This window comes from Rhipicephalus sanguineus, chromosome 11 (genome assembly GCF_013339695.2).
Source record: "Rhipicephalus sanguineus isolate Rsan-2018 chromosome 11, BIME_Rsan_1.4, whole genome shotgun sequence".
Taxonomy (NCBI): domain Eukaryota; kingdom Metazoa; phylum Arthropoda; class Arachnida; order Ixodida; family Ixodidae; genus Rhipicephalus; species Rhipicephalus sanguineus.
The window spans coordinates 55,816,722-55,834,473 of NC_051186.1; the positions used below are offsets into that span (position 1 = coordinate 55,816,722).

The following is a 17,752-nucleotide window of genomic DNA, read 5'->3' on the forward strand; positions in this document are numbered from 1 at the left end:
TCGTCCGCCCACACTCACGCTGCCTCTTAATGTGAAGTGCGCTGATATGTGGGGTGACTTCCTTAAAGAAGAATAGCGTAGCAGACGATGGGTTCAGCTGAGTGCGCTTTTTGAGCACGCACGAAACGTTAGTATGCGCTTACCTTCGCATTGTGTTCAACTTGCTTCGTCGTACAACTCTGAGGCACAGAAAGATCGCTGCTCGCGCACGACAGTTAGATTTGGGCTCCTGTACACGCATGTCATGCTGCCATGTTTCTTGCTTACTCGACGAGGTGGTACCCTTAACATGGCGGCTACAATGACGTAAGTCCTATGTACACATATTGCATATGCCTTGGTATCATTCTAGCAAGACAGCTTTCAGAGACATGCAGGATTGAAGTTATGAGAGGTTATCAGATGAGGAACGTCGCTATAAGCCTACGCTCCGACAAGAGGGTATTCATCATGCCCGTGGCAAAATAAGTCACCTTGTGTGTAATGCTATAAAGGCTTAGATTGCTTATACATAATACCGAATAATGCGCTGTCTGCGATTTGCAAAACGCCTGTGAGAGGTGCTGGGTGACATACTGAAATCTTTCCTGTATTTTTTGTTCAAACCTTCACAAAAGCGAAGCGCCAGTTTTAGGCCGCTTATAATCAAGCAAAACAGGTAACACACCAGAATATTTCCAACATTAAAATGTTTACACACAAAAACCGCACTAATGGCGCAATTCGTATTCTACCGCATGTGTGCTTGCCGCAGACCATTCCGTTTTCAAGCCTGGAACGCCTCGGCGCGGACATCGGGGAAGACAACGACGCGCCGAACCCCGACGACGTAGCCGTCGTAATGTTCACCAGCACGTCACTCGGTGCGCCCAAGGGACTCGTGGCGACGCACAAAAACATCATCGCGGCCATCAACGGTCTCGGCGTCGTTCGCAAGCAGTACTGCGCCGAAGACGACACGTACATCGCCTACCTTCCCTTGGCGCGCGTGTTCGAACTGGTTCTCGAGTTACTCGTCTTCGGCACCGGCACTCCCATCGGCTACTCCTCCGCGCTAACCCTAACCGACGCCTCGACGGGATTGGCTAAGGACTTCCGCGGAGACGCGACGCTCTTGAGGCCAACCCAGATGGCCGCCGTGCCGATCATCATCGACAGGATCTGCAAGAGCATCTCCGGCGCAGTCGCCTCGAAAGGAGTTCTATTCAAGGAGTTATTCGATTACGCCGTACAGTACAAAAACTTCTGGTACGACCACGGCTTCAACACGCCTCTGCTCAACCATTTCATCTTCAACGACGTGAGACGTGTACTGGGCTCGCGCCTCAGGGTTCTCGTCTGCGGCTCGGCGCCGCTGTCCCCTCGAACGCGCCGCTTCGCCCGGGCCTGCCTGTGCTGCCACGTGGTCGAGGCGTACGGCACGACCGAGACGTGCGCCGTGGGCACCGTCAGTGACATCGACGACACCAGCGTGGGTCGAGTGGGCGCCCCAGTTCCGGGCTCCTACATCCGGCTTGTCGACTGGCACGAGGGCTCCTACTTCGTGTCGGACAAGCCCAACCCGCGAGGCGAGATTGTCGTCGGTGGTCCGTGCGTCGCGCAGGGCTACTTGAACCGAAAGTTACTCACGCGCACGGCGTTCCGCTACGAAACCGGGGTACGTTGGTTCTACACGGGCGACGTCGGAGAGATCTTTCCGGACGGCACTCTGAAGATCATCGACCGCAAGAATAAGGAGACGGTCAAACTGCAGTGCGGCGAGAACGCATCGCTCGTTCACGCCGAGACGGTGCTCAGGATGTGTCCCCTCGTGGACAACGTACTCGTGCACGGCAGCTCGATGGACGCGTACCTCGTGGCTCTCGTGGTGCCGAACAATGACCAACTGCAGAGCCTTGCTCGACGCATCTACTGGGTGGCGGGAAAAGCGCTCACGTTGAAGGAGCTGTGCGAAGACCGTGATGTGATAAGAGCCGCCAGCGAGTTGATCCGGACGTTCGCGCGCGAGAGCGGCGAGCTGCAAAAGAGCGAAGTTCCGGTCAAAGTGAAGCTCTGCGCCGACGAGTGGCAGCCGGACACGGGACTGGTCACGGCCATCTTCGAGACGCGCAGGAAGGCGCTTGAAGATTTCTATGAGCGCGACATCAAAGCTCTCTATGCCACGGCCGAGCACAGTCTAATTGCCCAGGAGTGACTGAAGGACTTCTTCGAGGGCCGAAATTCCGACGCACGTACAGCCGTGCCGTGCATGTGAAATAAATATTCATAAGCTTTACCAAGTTACGGATAAAGTTAGCGGGATTCAGCAGGCTCACTTGGTCAAAATTCTCTATGATAGCTATACTAATGAATTACGATTTGAGTAAGTTTTATTACATGCCGTAGTGGAATACTAATGTTTGACTTGATGAACGCCTTTTGCAGTCTTCAACGCAGATATACATTAAATCAGCGTCTTTCGTCAGGCGAGAAGTTTCTCACCGGGACTTCATCTGTGTGGATAGTCCTATAGTGTACAAAGATGTTCCGCCAGACCTTTGAACAGATCGCGCCGTTCAAAAAAAAAATTCAGGCACCTTCGCACTAATGGCGCCAAGCGTGAAGTGCGGAACTGGGCGGCCTTCTTTGTTTCTCCTTGGTTTCCTCTTTCTTTATTCGTCTTTTTCTTTCTTTTTCTATGTCTTTTTTGTGTCTGTTTAGTTCTATTTATTTATTGATATTACATCTGGTAACTTGGTTCCCTGCCGGACACGAAGACTGTATAGGATCTTTTTGCGGTGCAGTTCCAAGCACCAGTGTGGCTCTGTGGTAGAATATTCTACTGCCACGCATGGGAAGGCCTGGGTTCGAATCCCCCTCGATCCTGGATATTTTTACAGCGAAAGCTGTTATGACATCACAACAGCCGATTTCGACGGCGGTGCTGTCCGCCGTCGCGTCGCCGACGCGTTAACACCACTTTAACCGGTGTAATATATGGTGGTAGAGGAGCAAAATAACAGGCAGGCATCACACAATGCGAATAAGTAACGAGTGGGTGGTTTAACGCTTGCCACCCATAACAAATGGCTCAGCCATAATTCTACGTCGTCTTCAGATACAGCATCAACAACGTGCACATAAAGCCTTACAGATGTGTAGTGGGTACCTCGCTTCTCCGCAGAATGATGAATATTGGCGTAGTGGGTATTTCGCAAAACTATGATAATTTATGGCGTAGTGGGCACCTTGTAACTTCACTTGTAGTAGTCGTCCCGAGTTTAGAATGGGCTCTTGAAAGGCCGCTCCTCCAGCTTTCTCTGTGACTGTGCTGCGTGCGCCGCGCAGGCCTGGCGTGGCGCGTTTTTACAGCAGAGTTGTTATGCCCACCATCGGTCCGGTTCGCGATGTAGACGAGAAACAATCATACTATAATCATACGCATGCCGTCGTGCGCTGCCTTTGTCGTCTTCATCATCATGCCGGCGCGTGCTCTCTACGCCATCTTCGTCTGCTTCGCTCCCCAAACACCAGCAGTGAGTGAGTGAGTGAGTGAGTGAGTGAGTGAGTGAGTGAGTGAGTGAGTGAGTGAGTGAGTGAGTGAGTGAGTGAGTGAGTGAGTGAGTGAGTGAGTGAGTGAGTGAGTGAGTGAGTGAGTGAGTGAGTGAGAGTGAGTGAGTGAGTGAGTGAGTGAGTGAGTGAGTGAGTGAGTGAGTGAGTGAGTGAGTGAGTGAGTGAGTGAGTGAGTGAGTGAGTGAGTGAGTGAGTGAGTGAGTGAGTGAGTGAGTGAGTGAGTGAGTGAGTGAGTGAGTGAGTGTGAGTGAACTTTTATTAAGTGCAGCAAGAAGCGACAAAACGCGCACCGAGCGAATCCCACGACGGGACCGACAGGTCTGGCTTGCCGGCCCGATCACGGGCCCGCTGAACGGCCAGGATTTAGTCTTCCCTTCGTGCATCGGCGTGGGAATTCACATGTGCCTAGTCAAGCCAGGACCAGCCGAGTGCCGACCAGCTCTGTCCTGCGCCAAACGGCAGGCCAACGTCACGCATGGCCACTTTCTACCGGAAGTTGCTCACACGCACGGCGTTCCGCTGAGGTGGGAGTCCGTTGGTTCTACACAGGCGACATCGGAGAGATCTTCCCAGACGGCACACTAAAGATCATCGACCGCAAGAAAGTGCCAGTGAAACTGCAGTGTGGCGAGAACGCCTCGCTGGGCCTCGTCGAGGCATTGCTCAGGATGTGTCCGCTCGTGGACAACGTTCTCGTGTATACCGCAGCTCGAAACAAGCGTACTTCGTGGCGCCGAGTCATTCCAAACTGCAGAGCCTTGTTCGAGGCATCGCCAGGTCCAGGGGAGGGTGGCTCACTGTGAAGAAGCTGTGCGAAGGCACCAAAGTGTCAGAAGCCGCCACCGAGTTGATCCGGACAGTCGCGCGCGAGAGCGGCAATCTACAGAAAAGCGGAGTTCCGCTGAAGGTGAAGCTCTGCGCCGAAAAGTGAGGGCCGGACATGGTACTGGTCACGGCCAGCTTTTGAATATGTAGGCAGCCCCCAGAAGAATTCTATAAGAGCGGCATCGAAGCTCTCTATGGGACGACCGAGCAGAGTATGCCAGCCCTAGTGTGAACGCAGGTCTTACAGGCCCGAAATCACGACGCACGCAGAGCCGTGGCGTGCAGACTGAAAATATTCGTGGCTAAAGTGACCAAAATTCGGCAAACGCATTTTCTTTTACAGCGAAAGCTGTTATCAGATCACAACGGTAGTGGGGTCGCCGCCACCGCCACCGCCGGTGTCCGTAACCACCAGGGGCGTAGCCACGTTAGGGCACACCGGGCCCGTGCCCCCCCCGAAATTTTTTTTTGCCATAGCATACAGAGCAGAAAATGACACTCGACCACATCTGCCTGCTCGTCCCCACTACAGATCAAGGAGGTGCCCCCCCCCCCCCCCCGAAAAAAATTTCTGCCTACGCCCCTGGTAACCACTGTCGCGCGAAATAAGAAAAAATAAAACGAGTAAAACATTTCTAGAAACGTCGGCCCCTCTTACTGACAACGATCATCGACCAAGCATGAGCACCTCTAGAAGCGGGTAAAGGTTCCATGCCCTTGACCTCGCTTTTCAAGATAAAGCGATGGCGTCAACCTGGGCGACAGATACCACCGGTGGTGCGTGTTATTCTTGGCTTCCACCCACCACCTACCTAACCATTCGTAAGCAGCCACTCTGTGCTCTCGGCCATGGCTCTGGTCAGTGGCGTAGCCAAGGGGGGGGGCGGGGGGGGGGGGGTCACACCGCGGGCCCATGCCCCCCCAACCCCCGAAGTTTTTTTTTTTTTTTTTTTTTTTTTGCTATGGCATACAGAGCCCAAAATTACACTTGACCACATCTGCTTGCCCGGCCCCCACTTCAGATCAAGGAGCTGCCCCTCCAAAATAAAAAAAATTTCTGCCTACGCCCCTGACTCTGGCGACAGTGATGGTGTTTGGGGCCCTTATATATATTTTTTCTTTCGACGCAACTATGTGTTGCCGGGCATCAAGCGTGTTTAGACTTTTATCAGATATTTTGTTCTTCACAAGAAAGAGCACTGTGACGTACTCGTATTATTTTTCTTGAGTATTGCGATTAATAACGCTTCGTTCGGGTAAGCACCGGGAACGTGACTGGCCTCAAACATTTTTTTTTTTCTTGAAGCACCCGCTGCGGTCACAATGTCTTGAATGGACCTCCGTAAAATTCAAACGGGGGTTCATCCAAATTTATTACGATTACCCAAAATTTTTCCAACTCTGTATGGGCGCGATTGTCCGTGGTGTCGCGACTCGCCACCGACCCTCTAGGACATATCATGGGGTTGCGGTAGAAGGCCTCGCGGGTTGGGCTTGTTCGACACGAAGTAGGGGCCCTCGGGCGAGTCGACCAGCCGGATGTAGGATCCCGGAACTGGAGCGCCCACTCGTCCCTCGCTGGTGTCGTCGATTTCGTTGACGGTGCCCACGGCGCACGTGTCGGTCGTGCCGTACGCCTCGATGATATGGCACGCAAGCCTGGGCGGAGCGGCGGGTTCGAGTGGACAGCGGCACCGAGCCACAGACCAGAACCTTGAGACGCGAACCCAGTACGCTGCGCATTTCTTTGAAGAGGAGGAGGTTGAGCAGCGGCGTGTCGAAGCCGCATTCACACTGCGATATCTTGTATTCGATCGCACAGTCAAATAACGCCTTGAAGAGAAGACCCTTTGAGGCGACGGCGTTCGAGATATTCTTACATATCCTCTCGACGATAAGCGGTCCAGCGGCCATCTGGGTCGGCCGCAGGAGCATCGCGTCTCCGTGGCAGCCTTCAGCCAACCCCGTCAAGCCATCTATTAGAGTTTTTGCAGATGCGTATCCGATGGGCGTTCCCGTGCCGAAAGCGAGCAACTCGGCCGCCAGTTCAGACACATGGGCTAGGGGAAGGTACGCAGTGTACGTGCCTTCCCCTGGCCCATGGGTGCAGTATGCTTTGCGAACGGCTGCGAGGCCGTTGATGGCCGTGATGAAGTTACGGTGAGTTGCCACAACATCCTCGGGCGCGCCGGGTGAACCGCTGGTGTACATCACAACGGCGACGTCGGACGGTGTCGGCGCGCCATCGTCGCCGTCGATATCCACGCTAAGGCGTGGCAGGCTTGAAAATGTTGTGATCTGCGACAAGCACAAGCGCGGTATAAGTAGATGATTACGTGTTTGGAGAAAATTGCATTTTGGTGTGTTTCTTGTTTAGAGTATAAAGAGAGATCGAATCTTACCCTAGGCTCATCGTCTTCCGATGCCTCCAGCCGGCTGTCTGCACTTTCGATGCATATATGATGTGGGTCAGCGTAGGCATCATTCGCATGATATTCCGCAGGCGCGGCAGCAGGTCTTCAGACGTAACCAAGTGTGTTACTTTGGTTTCATTCACAGCTGCGACGACACTGCCGTCTCCCAGCGTAGTGTAGATGGTAACAAGGGGTATGTTTGCACGGAAGCAGGCTTGCGCCATCAAAAACCACTGAGCACTGGTGTCGGCAAAAATGGCGATGTAATGCCGAGGCCTCGCGCCTGTTAGACGTAGTCCTTTCGAAATCCGGTCGATCTTACAATCCACGTCGTGGTATGTAAGCCAATGATAATCTCCTAGAAGCCTCCTCGTGACTACCTTGCCGCATCTTACGTCCCTGGTTTCTGTTCGTTTGAGGACCGAACGGCTTCCCAAACAGCGCCGCATCGGCCATGTTTTCATGGCCTCCAGAAGCCTCGAAATGTTCGGTAGTGAACCAAAAAGGAGAGTGCTTGTCCTCGGGGTCGACGGGCCTCGAAGATGTCGAGCGCTCCCACCCGCTCCAGGGCCTCTGGAACAAGATGTAACACGGTAAGGTGATGAACGACGTAACGTTGAACAAAATCTTCAGAAATAGAACATACAGTCGTAGTTCGATCTGCATCTTGACTTTGACAGGCACGAGCCGCACGAGCCTTGAGAACCTCACGCGGCTACTTCACGTGAGAGGCGGGGCATGATGATGATGATATATATGATCACGACGACGACGACGGTGAAGATGGCTGTATATAGTGTGGTATATCGGTTTCAAGACCTGCTTTCCAGCCCCCAGAGGGCACATTATCAATGGAATAACGCATTCTAACGAACTACTCCCAACTCTCTACACTCGGGGACAACTTTCTGCGGCAATGAAGCGAAAGCTACGGGGGGTGGTGGTGGTAAAAACATTTATTAGAAAAAAGAAAACAAGGGAGGTATGCAGGCGGGGACGGCACCTACAAACAGTAGGTGGGGCTCCCTAGTACGGGACCCCATTGGCGTCGGCTGCTGCCTGGGCTCGTCGGACCAAGGCCTTTTGGGCCTGAAGGTCAGAACAGCCAAGCAGGGTCGCCTCCCACTCCTCCCGGGTTGGGTTGGGGATAGGGGGTATAGCAGGATTGGAGGGGCAGGCCCACGGGGGGCAGAGCTAACTGCTCTGTTCCCGATAAACTGGTTTCGGTTTCAGTTTCGGCGTGACTGCAGATATGCATTTGCTACAGTTCATTTTTTCGCATGTGCTCATTGAACATGCAGGCATAGTGGCGATTCTTTCCCTATACGTACGCTTCACTTGTCAGGGTACCACTCAGAACCTCCGCCTTGCGCCGTGCAGCACTACACTCGCTTGCGGCGGTATATGCTGGCTAACCGAACGAAATGCGGAAACGACGGAGGGTCCCGGTCCCAAGCAACATTTTATCCTTGGCAAAATGTCGGCCTGACGTCGCTGGCCAACTGCACTGTCGTTGGCCCAACCTTGGCACCCGATGTAGGGCCGGTCTTGGGGATTGACATTGGCCTCATGTGGGCCTGCGTCGGCACCCAATGTAGGCCCGTCCACCGTGGCCGACGAGGCCGAGTGCATGCCGCTCGCGGGTTGACTAATGCCCGACCTTACATAAGCGTCGATTTACCGACGGCCGTGGGTCGGTTGCGGACGTTTCTCGCTAGTATTGCTCTGCTTTTTTTTTCTTATTTTTTGTGCGTGTTCTAACAAAACGCATCAATTGTTTTTCTGGTGTGTTGATTCGTGTCGTATTTAATGTGAACGGGCAGTTTATAGAGGCGTTTAACTCTATCTGAATTAATTACGGGCAGAGTGCACATGTAAGACGGAATTAAACGCCTCTAACGGTCTGCACTTGTTAACGTGTTAATACGTAACACGCAATAAAAGAAAGACGTGAATATAAGTTTTCTCTCTTTAGATCTTTATTTTGCAATTGTATAGATGCACTAATTTTCCATGCAACATTGTTCGCACGGAGCGTTTGCATCAGCCCTTGTGCAACGCAACCGTACAGTCCATGTGATCACGGCATGATAACGCTGACATATATAAATATAAAGACGGACGGCATTCCTGTTGGATGGGCTCCCTTCTTTCGGCCACTTCTCGTGCTCTTGGCCCTGTGCGCAGATGCGACGTTTTACCGTCGAGATGTTAAACTTGCATTTTTCTTCTGTCGGGAAAAACTGAAAGAAACAACAATGAATAATACTGTGAGAAAGGTAGACTATTTACTTGACCAGTTGCACAGACATGTCGCGTCTAGAAACTCTATTCACACAACTAAACAAAATAATTTTGTCGCTGCACAAATAAGAAAAACACTGCACTTACAATAAATGAGAGTGTGCTGAAATTCCGAGAAGTGCTTCAAGCTCCACAGCGCACAGACTAGATAATATGTGGAGAGAGGATGAATCGAGGTTTTCGTTGTTGGCTATGTCACTGGAAAACAAATGGTACAATAAATAGATTAATGAGAACACAATCTTACCTTCAAAGCAGCCGGCGGGCCAGTCACATATTGTGCAGTCGGCATTTACAGCACACCTGCGACCAAATTCAATGTGAAAAGAGATTGCGTGAGACTTTCGTAACCAAGCATGCATCTTACCAGAGTTCTTTCCAGTTGGCGAGAGCAGCGCAGCACGCTATTCACACTACAGTCCTTGTTGCAGGGTTCCCTAGAGAAAACGGCAAAATATGTCACGGCCTTACAATAAGATGCCACAAATAAAAAACAAGAAAATCTGACATATTTGCCCGTCAACGAAGTCTTGGGTCCACGGACAAATATAACCGCCGTTCGCCTGAACATTTCTGATCTGCCAGCTAGAAGAGACGACCAGATTGACGCATCAATTGTGCAAATAAAATTTGATTTTGTCGCTAGACAAAACTCACCATGCGATACAGCGAGGAAATAAAATGCCACTTACGAGTTCGCTTCAAATCCTCGGCAATGGGAGAAGGCCGCCTCCAGGATCAAGGCAAACGAAATGCCTCTGAGTGCTTGCCCGTCTCTGTGCAGTGTTCCTCGCTCGAAAGAGCTACAATTTGGCGGGAACTGACGCATGGAGCTTGCTCCCCTCCCCAGCGTTGTGACAAAGAAAAAAAAAGAAAACGCGAGAGGTGCGGGGTCCGGCGCCCCGCCTCCCTCTTAACACGACGGAGACCGGCACATACCGTTCCTCCTTTCAGGCCTTGTCATTCTTTCTGGGAGAGAGATCTCACCACTTTTTTTTTTTTCGGAGGAACGCACGTGTTGCTTATATCAGCTCTTTCGGGTGAGAAAAAAAAAGGAGCGGGAAATTTCAACTGAAGCACATGCCTGAACATTTTAGGGCAGCGCTAATGCGTGCAAGAAGCGGATCGAATTTGAATTGGACAGTTTTCGTTGTTAACACAAAATATCGTTGGTACTCTAACATTAAAACAAATTAACATGAAAACCATAAACTGAGCATCAAGTAGAAATTTTAAAACTCTTCAGTGTGTGCGGACTATCGAATTCTGACTCTGCAAGCGACGTATAGCTTATGACCGTAGAAATTACCGTATTTTTACGCTAATTTCGTGTTTATTTGGGCATAGATGATATTTTGAAATATTCGTATTAACGCATATGGGCTATTCCCGAAGACCGAATCAAGTATGACGATATTCGATTCGATATTCCAAATGTTCAATCTTCGCACACTTCTATATGTAACAATTATATCTGATGTCCTCCCTTTGTCATGCGGCTCGATCAGATCAATCATATATTTATATTCACGACAGTGCTAAAGCGTGAGCACCGTGCTAGCGTTCCAGAAGTGTCGAACTGTTCCACTTGAACCCATAGACAAGGCGGAGGCGGGGATGATAATTTTCGGTGGACAGTTCAAAATCGTAGATATTTTAATAGAGCCTAGCGCGCTATAGTATCACGATCAAAATTAAATTTCTGCTCGGCACTCGCATTTGTTCCCATTTATTGCTGTTGTTCAACTCAAGTGCTTTGCATCTAATGCATGCAAAGGCGGTATGTTTTCTTGAGCTTCAAGCAGAAACCGTAAACGCTCAGTACACTTGAAAAGCACTCATGTCGTACCACTGTACATTGAGCATATAAGTGCTTCATCATAAGAGGTAGGGCTTGATCGGTACTCATGACAATGCGGCGGAGGATTCTCGGCGGCCCGATCGCTAAAGGTTGCGAAGTTTCTTGCGAAGCAGGCGAAAAACTTCGACATTTAAATTCCGCCCCTAACCAACTCCGTAATTGTACCTTTTCCTAGTCAAATACTTAACGTGCACATCAGAAATATTCGGCTGGATTCGGGAATGCTGAGGCACAGCAAACATAACTTTAGTGCTGGGGTTATTGATTGGAGCAGAACTACAAATGCGACATCATTCTTAGACAGATGGACATTTAATAAGCTGCAAGAACGCCATATTTTAAGATGACTTGGCAATTCAGCTTTTCATATAATCAGTTAGAGCTTTCGCGCCCCTGAAACACGCAGCTGAAATTTTCCAGCAAAGTTGTACAGTCCGCGAGATCTCTATTTCGCACGTTTCGTGTGACGAAATTAATATTTTGGGGGGCTCGCTATAAAGCAGCCAAAACCTTTCCGATGGGAGAAAGATTGAATTAATTCATTTTCAATAATATTTATTACTAATAGATGGTGTAATGTACGTGGTCGGTTACAATCAAAGTGCCATTTGCGAACTATTTCAGTCAATTCTACACCGCAGCACAATGGACCATTGTAAAGCCACATTAAAGATAAATTCGTGTGATTGCACTTTCTTATCCGTTATGTACTTCCTGGTGGCAAATACATTGATCTCCAGAGTGTTCAAATCTTGCGATTTCTCAAGGTTATAAATATATTTTAACGATATGTCTCCAAACGAATAATTCTTCACAACGCCGACGAATTCCAACTTCCCTATTGAGTCAATGCATGCGCTCATCATTATGGCCATCGCATGTCTAGTCAGCATCCGAATAATAGCTTAACTTCAGTCAGTTCAGAGCAAAACTCGATGTTATTCCTTAGCCGGAAGTTTCCCTTACGTCTGTGGTTGACGGTCATTGCTGTTTTCCTTGTTTGACCAAAGGACGTCATCGCGTTTGTAGCTGCACTACATGACTTATTCCTCAACATACTGCCCGAACGCGCTCGCGCTTGTTAGCTCGAAACATAAATGTTGAATTTCAAAGTAAAATTGACCGGTGTTCAACTTGTCACTCGATCAGAGACGAATACTTTTCACCACGTCGCGTTATTTTGCTCTGCTTTCGATAACAACGGCGTTAGATTGATGAGCTCTGCTGACAAATCCTCATCACTCTATGCAGCCGGTGTAAGGCTGGACAAATATATAAATCAATCTAACGGTGTCGAGCAGTGCACCTGGTCCCATATGGTGCGTCGGCAAGGGACTTGATAATTAAGCTCTCATATGTGTAGAAACGTACTGTACGCTCACGTTGCGCAGACAGTCAGCCACACACATCGTCAACGGCACGTGAAGCGTCTACTATTAGCAATGTAATTTTATTACTTTTTTTCGTTTTGCATGCGAGGCACCGTCGACGGCAGATTACCGCGAGGCACTAGCTATGCATTTGTCTAATGCGTCTTGAAATATAAAGCTACAGCGTCCATAGAATCATAGAAATATAAAGCTACAGCGTCCAGTTTTAAGCACGTGTTGCTCCTATGGATAATTATTATTCTGTGAAATAACGGAACTAGCAAACATTTTATTAGCATTGATTCAACAGAACAGCAGTGTGCGTTGCGCGTTACCCGCCGCAAATGCTCCAATATATGCGATTCTTTTATACGTATGAGTAAGAAGATTAGACAAATCCGCGGAATGTTTCTCATGCATTTCCATGCATCATATTCGCTCGCTTATCTTTTTGTTTAGTATTTTCAAGACGTATAAAACGACCACAATGCGACTTCTGACTGGCATTGTTTCATATCTTGAGGCAGTGATATCCTAATTGTGCAGTATTTTAACTTCTTTATAATGTAGGTTACGGTGTACCTGCTTTGTCTTTTATTAAAAACAAGGGTTCATTTTTATTTGAAATGCTGTGCTAAAAGGATGAATGTCACAAACATATACAAGGCGACCTCTGACAAAGTGATGGGATAACAGAAACTTTTCAAATAGGCATATCGGGGAATATACCCGTCTAGTTCCCTGGTTTCAGCCAGAGCTTATTATCTGTGGGAGGTAAAGGTGTAACTACATTGCACAATAAAAAAAAGATAAATTCGCTTTAACTTAATTGAAAATTTGTTGCTACCTAGACGTACACGCGTAAATTTTGACAAACGCAAGTCTTTAGCGGTGCTGTTTCGGACGTGTCCCATTTTCTTATCTTGGCGGCAAAAAGCACTGCTGGGCACTGACGGCGGGCCTGCAGATGTGCGGCTTCTTCGAAAGAGGAGGCGGCTCCACGCTGAGAAAGAAAACCGCAGAACAGCGGAAAAAAAGAAGTTTCCCTCTCCCCACCGGGACCTGCCGGGGCGCGGGCCGCCGTAGCGCATGTTTTTTTGCTTCTTTTTTTAAATGTGCTTTTCACTCCACGCTCAGCGCGGTTCCTTCTGACCCTCTTCTTTCCCGCATTTTCCCGCCTCCTGCGTTTTATTTTTCACAGCACGAGTGTGTTCGTTCTAACAAACTTGAAAGAATATTTCTTGTTCGTGTATTGGTACTAAAATCTTACATTGCGGCCACGCCTTTTGATGAGTTTTTCTCACATAGCATATATGGTATTTCCGCTTGCCTGACTTATCCGTCAGCGAAAGATAAGAACTTTTACTCATTACATTGCGCAAATTACATAATAAAGGACTAGCTGATAGAACTAAACACTGCGTCTCTCTATCCACAGACTGTTTGAGTGTGCAGCGCTGCTCGGGCAGCACGCAAAAATTTTCATGCTTCATGTTGTCTTCTTTTAGATTATACAGAATGGTTTTTAATGGCCGTTTTAGTTCAGAAATGACATAAATGTAATATGTGAGCTCGGTTTAATGCAAGCGGGTGAAATTACTTGCATGAAAAAGCAAAATAAATTATCGCCTATCTAAATAAAGTTCATTAATGACCTTAAAATTACACTGACTTACCTACTGCAACTGACTAACTGTAGCCACTGAGTTTGCAATAATTGGAATGAAATCTTACGATTTAATATTTATGCCATCAAATTTTAGGCAGAAGTTCACTGTTGCTTCAGTCACGTTTATTTTTGTAAGAATCAGTTTTAAGCATCGAACAACGACAAAAGCCTAGTTTAACGCCCATGTATATAAATACTGTCGCACACTTGGCGAATGATGGTCTCGAAAAAATCTTTAAAAGTAGATATGCACGCCTGGAGAAACCATGCACGAATGTAATGGCTCGCTATTATTTTTGTTTAGTCAATAATGTATTTGGATTGTTCGCACAAATAATCTCTACCACTTGGTGTAATCAGCTCAAGGGCCACAAGTATGTTGTGTGTCACAGGTGATTTTTGTAATGTTTAAAAAATCACACTGTAGGAGTTGTTTACACTTCCTGCAGTGTATTTTATGCTGCCCTAAAATAATACACGCTGTTCGAATCCTCTGCCGGCAACCAAGGCCGGCACGAAGTGTTGCCGACTTGTCGCCCCGACAAGCGTTTGGCGCGCTCGGCGTTCACTCGGCCACCAACGGTGGTGCGAATCGTGCAGCCGACCAAGTGCCGACAAGCGTTTGGCGCGCTCGGCGTTCACTCGGCCGCCGACCCTTTTCGGATGTCTGGTGGCCAGTGAAGTCGGCTGCCGGCTATTTGCCAGTGATCAGCCAAACGTCGGCAGTCGGCCAGCGTTGCTTGGGGTTGCGTCAGTCTCACTTGGACGCACACGTTGCAGACCACTTGTTTCGTTTGTTTTGACAGCTTTTGGTTCTTCTTGAAAATCCTATGCGGCGAAAGTGGCGAGCTACCGGAGGAAAAAGGCGCCGTCGAGGCCATGTTTTTTTGTTTTGTTTTTTTTTTCTGAAGAAAACCTATGCGACACCAGTAGAGAACGGCGCAACAAAAAAGAAAACCGGTAATCAAAAAAAAAAAATGCTGTTCCACATAGTCTGGCTAATAATTGTGTGGCATTATCGATGTGAGGCTTAAAAATAAGAACTGTACATTTTGGAAATGCTTAGGTTACACGCAGCAAATTATTTTCTTGTGGGACTACTTCCAGCCGCGCAGCGAAACTGTCGAAACGGCGTGGATGAGGGTTGCAACGTGCGCTTGTTCGTTACTCATATGAAAGGCTTTATTAAAGGCTCATATGAAACGGCGTGGATCGGCTCTGTAGCCTTGACCGCATTGCCACACAAAGTTGTCCCCGAGTATAAGAACAAATCGAGTAACTATAATCGTCATCTCACGTTTCCTTTCTTCAAAACCCGGCTCTCGCCACTTTCATGTCAAGAATGCTGTGTCACGCTGATAGCGCGTTCGCCTTTCGTAACCGGGTAGTGCCGGGACCGCGGTGATAACGCAAGGGAAGTGGATACGTGAAGTATATAGATTATTCGTGCAAGGATGCAAGGTTGGTGCTTCATTCGTGCAAGGGTGGTGTTTCACTGGAAGTGAGCGCAGAGCCACAGAGCACGCGGCTCTTTCGGTTTGGGAGTAGATGAGTGAATACAACACGTTTCTTGAGCCACATACATACAAAGAACGTTCTGGGAGACAAGATTAGAAGAGCCAATTAGGAAAATTCGATCACATGCCACCTCTGGAATTCAAATAACAACGTCGACAAGGTCCTTGAAGTTGTATGTGGGACTATCTATCGGTGACAAGAAGAGAGGAACAGCTATCGAGGGTGGTCATACCCCCGACCCCCCCCCCCCCCCCCCCCCCTTTTCGGTGCAGTAATGCAACACGTTCACCCTCAATGAAACGCACTCGTAACTCCGCGCACCAGAAAAAATTAAATTCTCACCCCAATCATCAAGAGAACGCATGCAAATGCAAAACACCAAAGCACGCATTGGCACGTATCGTCGTAGACGAACTCAGCGAGTGCGCCGTTCTATACACGGCCAGGGCTGTATTATAGCTGTATTGACTAATCATGGCGCGCGCTTTTTTTTTTTTTTTTTTTGAGGACACTGAGAAGAAGGTCTTCCAATTGTTAAACACTGCCGTAAATTATTTGCCCACTGCGCCTTAATAAAACTGTGCGGGAAATAAGTTTAAGTCGTAAAATAAAGATTGTTTCGCCCTTGAATAAAACTTGGTTTTTCGATATTAGTGTTCGTTCCCTGCTCACCTAGTCGCGCTTCAATCGCAACTAGGGCTTCATGTTTTCTGAGTTCATTTTTCTTGAAATTCGGAGGGCGTTCTTCGGAGTTTATTTCTTGGGAGGAAATTCGGCGTTTACCCGAGTTCATTTCTCGTGAATCCACAATTCTCCGGAATTCGGTGTTTAATTCTGCATTAGAAGTTGTTGCAAATGTGCACTCATTAATAGTATTTTCAATAAAAAGATGGTGCATTGTTGCTGACAGTCCTGTTTCTCCACAATCCTTTGATATTTTTCTATTAGCTTGCTCTTTATTTACCCTTTTAATTACGCTCTTGATGTGCACTGCTGTAAACTCGCCAAAATGTACTTTTATGGGACAGGAGCTAGTCAAGCTACTTGTGAGCTTCTTCTCCCTAAAGTCCCTAGATTTTTCCAGGGAAAAATCTAGGGACTTTAGGGAGAAGAAAGGGGTCATGAACCACTTGGAAAAGTGGTTCATGACCCCTTTAAGCGGTGTGAGGCAGAGCCCGTACCTGGCCATTCTGGCTGAGACCAGCCAGGAGTGGTTCTTGACAGCGCAAGCCTGCCTTCGCAAAAACATACCCCTAGTAACGCTCAACACGTCACTAGGAGACTATGGCATCGCCTATGCCATAAACAAGACGAAAGTTACGCATCTCGTCACATCTACTGATGTCCTGCCACGTATTCGGAAGCTCGTCGACAAAATGCCGTGGCTAAGATACATCGTGTGCATCGAGACGACCGAAAGCCGGTTGGACGAGGGGCCAAAGGTAAGATTCGATTACACTTTATACTCTAAACAAGAAACACACCAGAGTACAATTTTTTTTTCAAACACGTAATCATTTACACAAGAAAGACGCGCTAACGACACAACTCGCGTTATACCGCGCGTGTGCTTGCCGCAGGTAATACCATTTTCGAGCTTCGAACGCCTCTGCGCGGATGTCGTGGACGGAGGTGCGCCGACGTCTGACGAAGTAGCGGTCGTCACCTACACGAGTGGACCATGCGATGATGTTCTGTGCGGTCATCTGATGGTTATCCACAAAACGTCCGTAATTTGTATCTAAGAGTTGTGAAACAGGCCATTGGGCCAACAACACTGTGTATACAAAAATGACGGATAAAAAAGTTGTGTAGTGGCTTAGCTCGGCTATGCCAGGATACACGTAGCGTGAGCTAAGGTTCAGCTGAATATTCTTAGCTCTCCTGGTTGTCTAGGATTAGCTTGATTATCATGCTTACTGCTACTTCAATGACACGCGCATGGTGTACGCATTATGTGACACATGTATATTTCTTGCTCAACGCCATTTCTCTATTGCCACGAAGACGGCTCGGTGCTCAGTGTAGTAACACGCTGCCGTCTCTATGGCCCCAACGCCCGGCACAGCGACAGCGTTGGGGCCATAGAGACGGCAGCGTCTTTATGGCAGCGTCGTGCCCGGTCAAGAAGGCCTGCGCACTCCCTCCGTGAGGTCACTGACCTTGCCTCACAGAGGGGCGCTGTCGCCCGTGGCGCAGTTTGCGCGTCCATGCAGTGGCAGCAGCGGACGCACTCGGT

At 48.7% G+C, this 17,752-nt stretch overlaps 1 protein-coding gene and 1 long non-coding RNA gene across 2 annotated transcripts; one reads left to right on the plus strand and one right to left on the minus strand.

Annotated features, from left to right (window-relative positions):
• Positions 1 to 459: 459 nt before the first annotated feature.
• LOC119373527 (fatty acid CoA ligase Acsl3) lies at positions 460 to 2,357 on the plus strand. Its single transcript, XM_037643576.2, has one exon. It carries the CDS (start codon positions 689 to 691, stop codon positions 2,192 to 2,194), a length of 1,506 nt encoding a protein of 501 aa, XP_037499504.1. The 5' UTR covers positions 460 to 688; the 3' UTR covers positions 2,195 to 2,357.
• Positions 2,358 to 9,479: 7,122 nt separating this feature from the next.
• Positions 9,480 to 9,862, minus strand: LOC125756367 (uncharacterized). The gene is made up of 3 exons (XR_007414446.1): positions 9,788 to 9,862; positions 9,604 to 9,680; positions 9,480 to 9,532 (listed from the first exon to the last, which is right to left on the minus strand). It is a non-coding gene; the product is annotated as an uncharacterized LOC125756367 (long non-coding RNA).
• Positions 9,863 to 17,752: the final 7,890 nt, after the last annotated feature.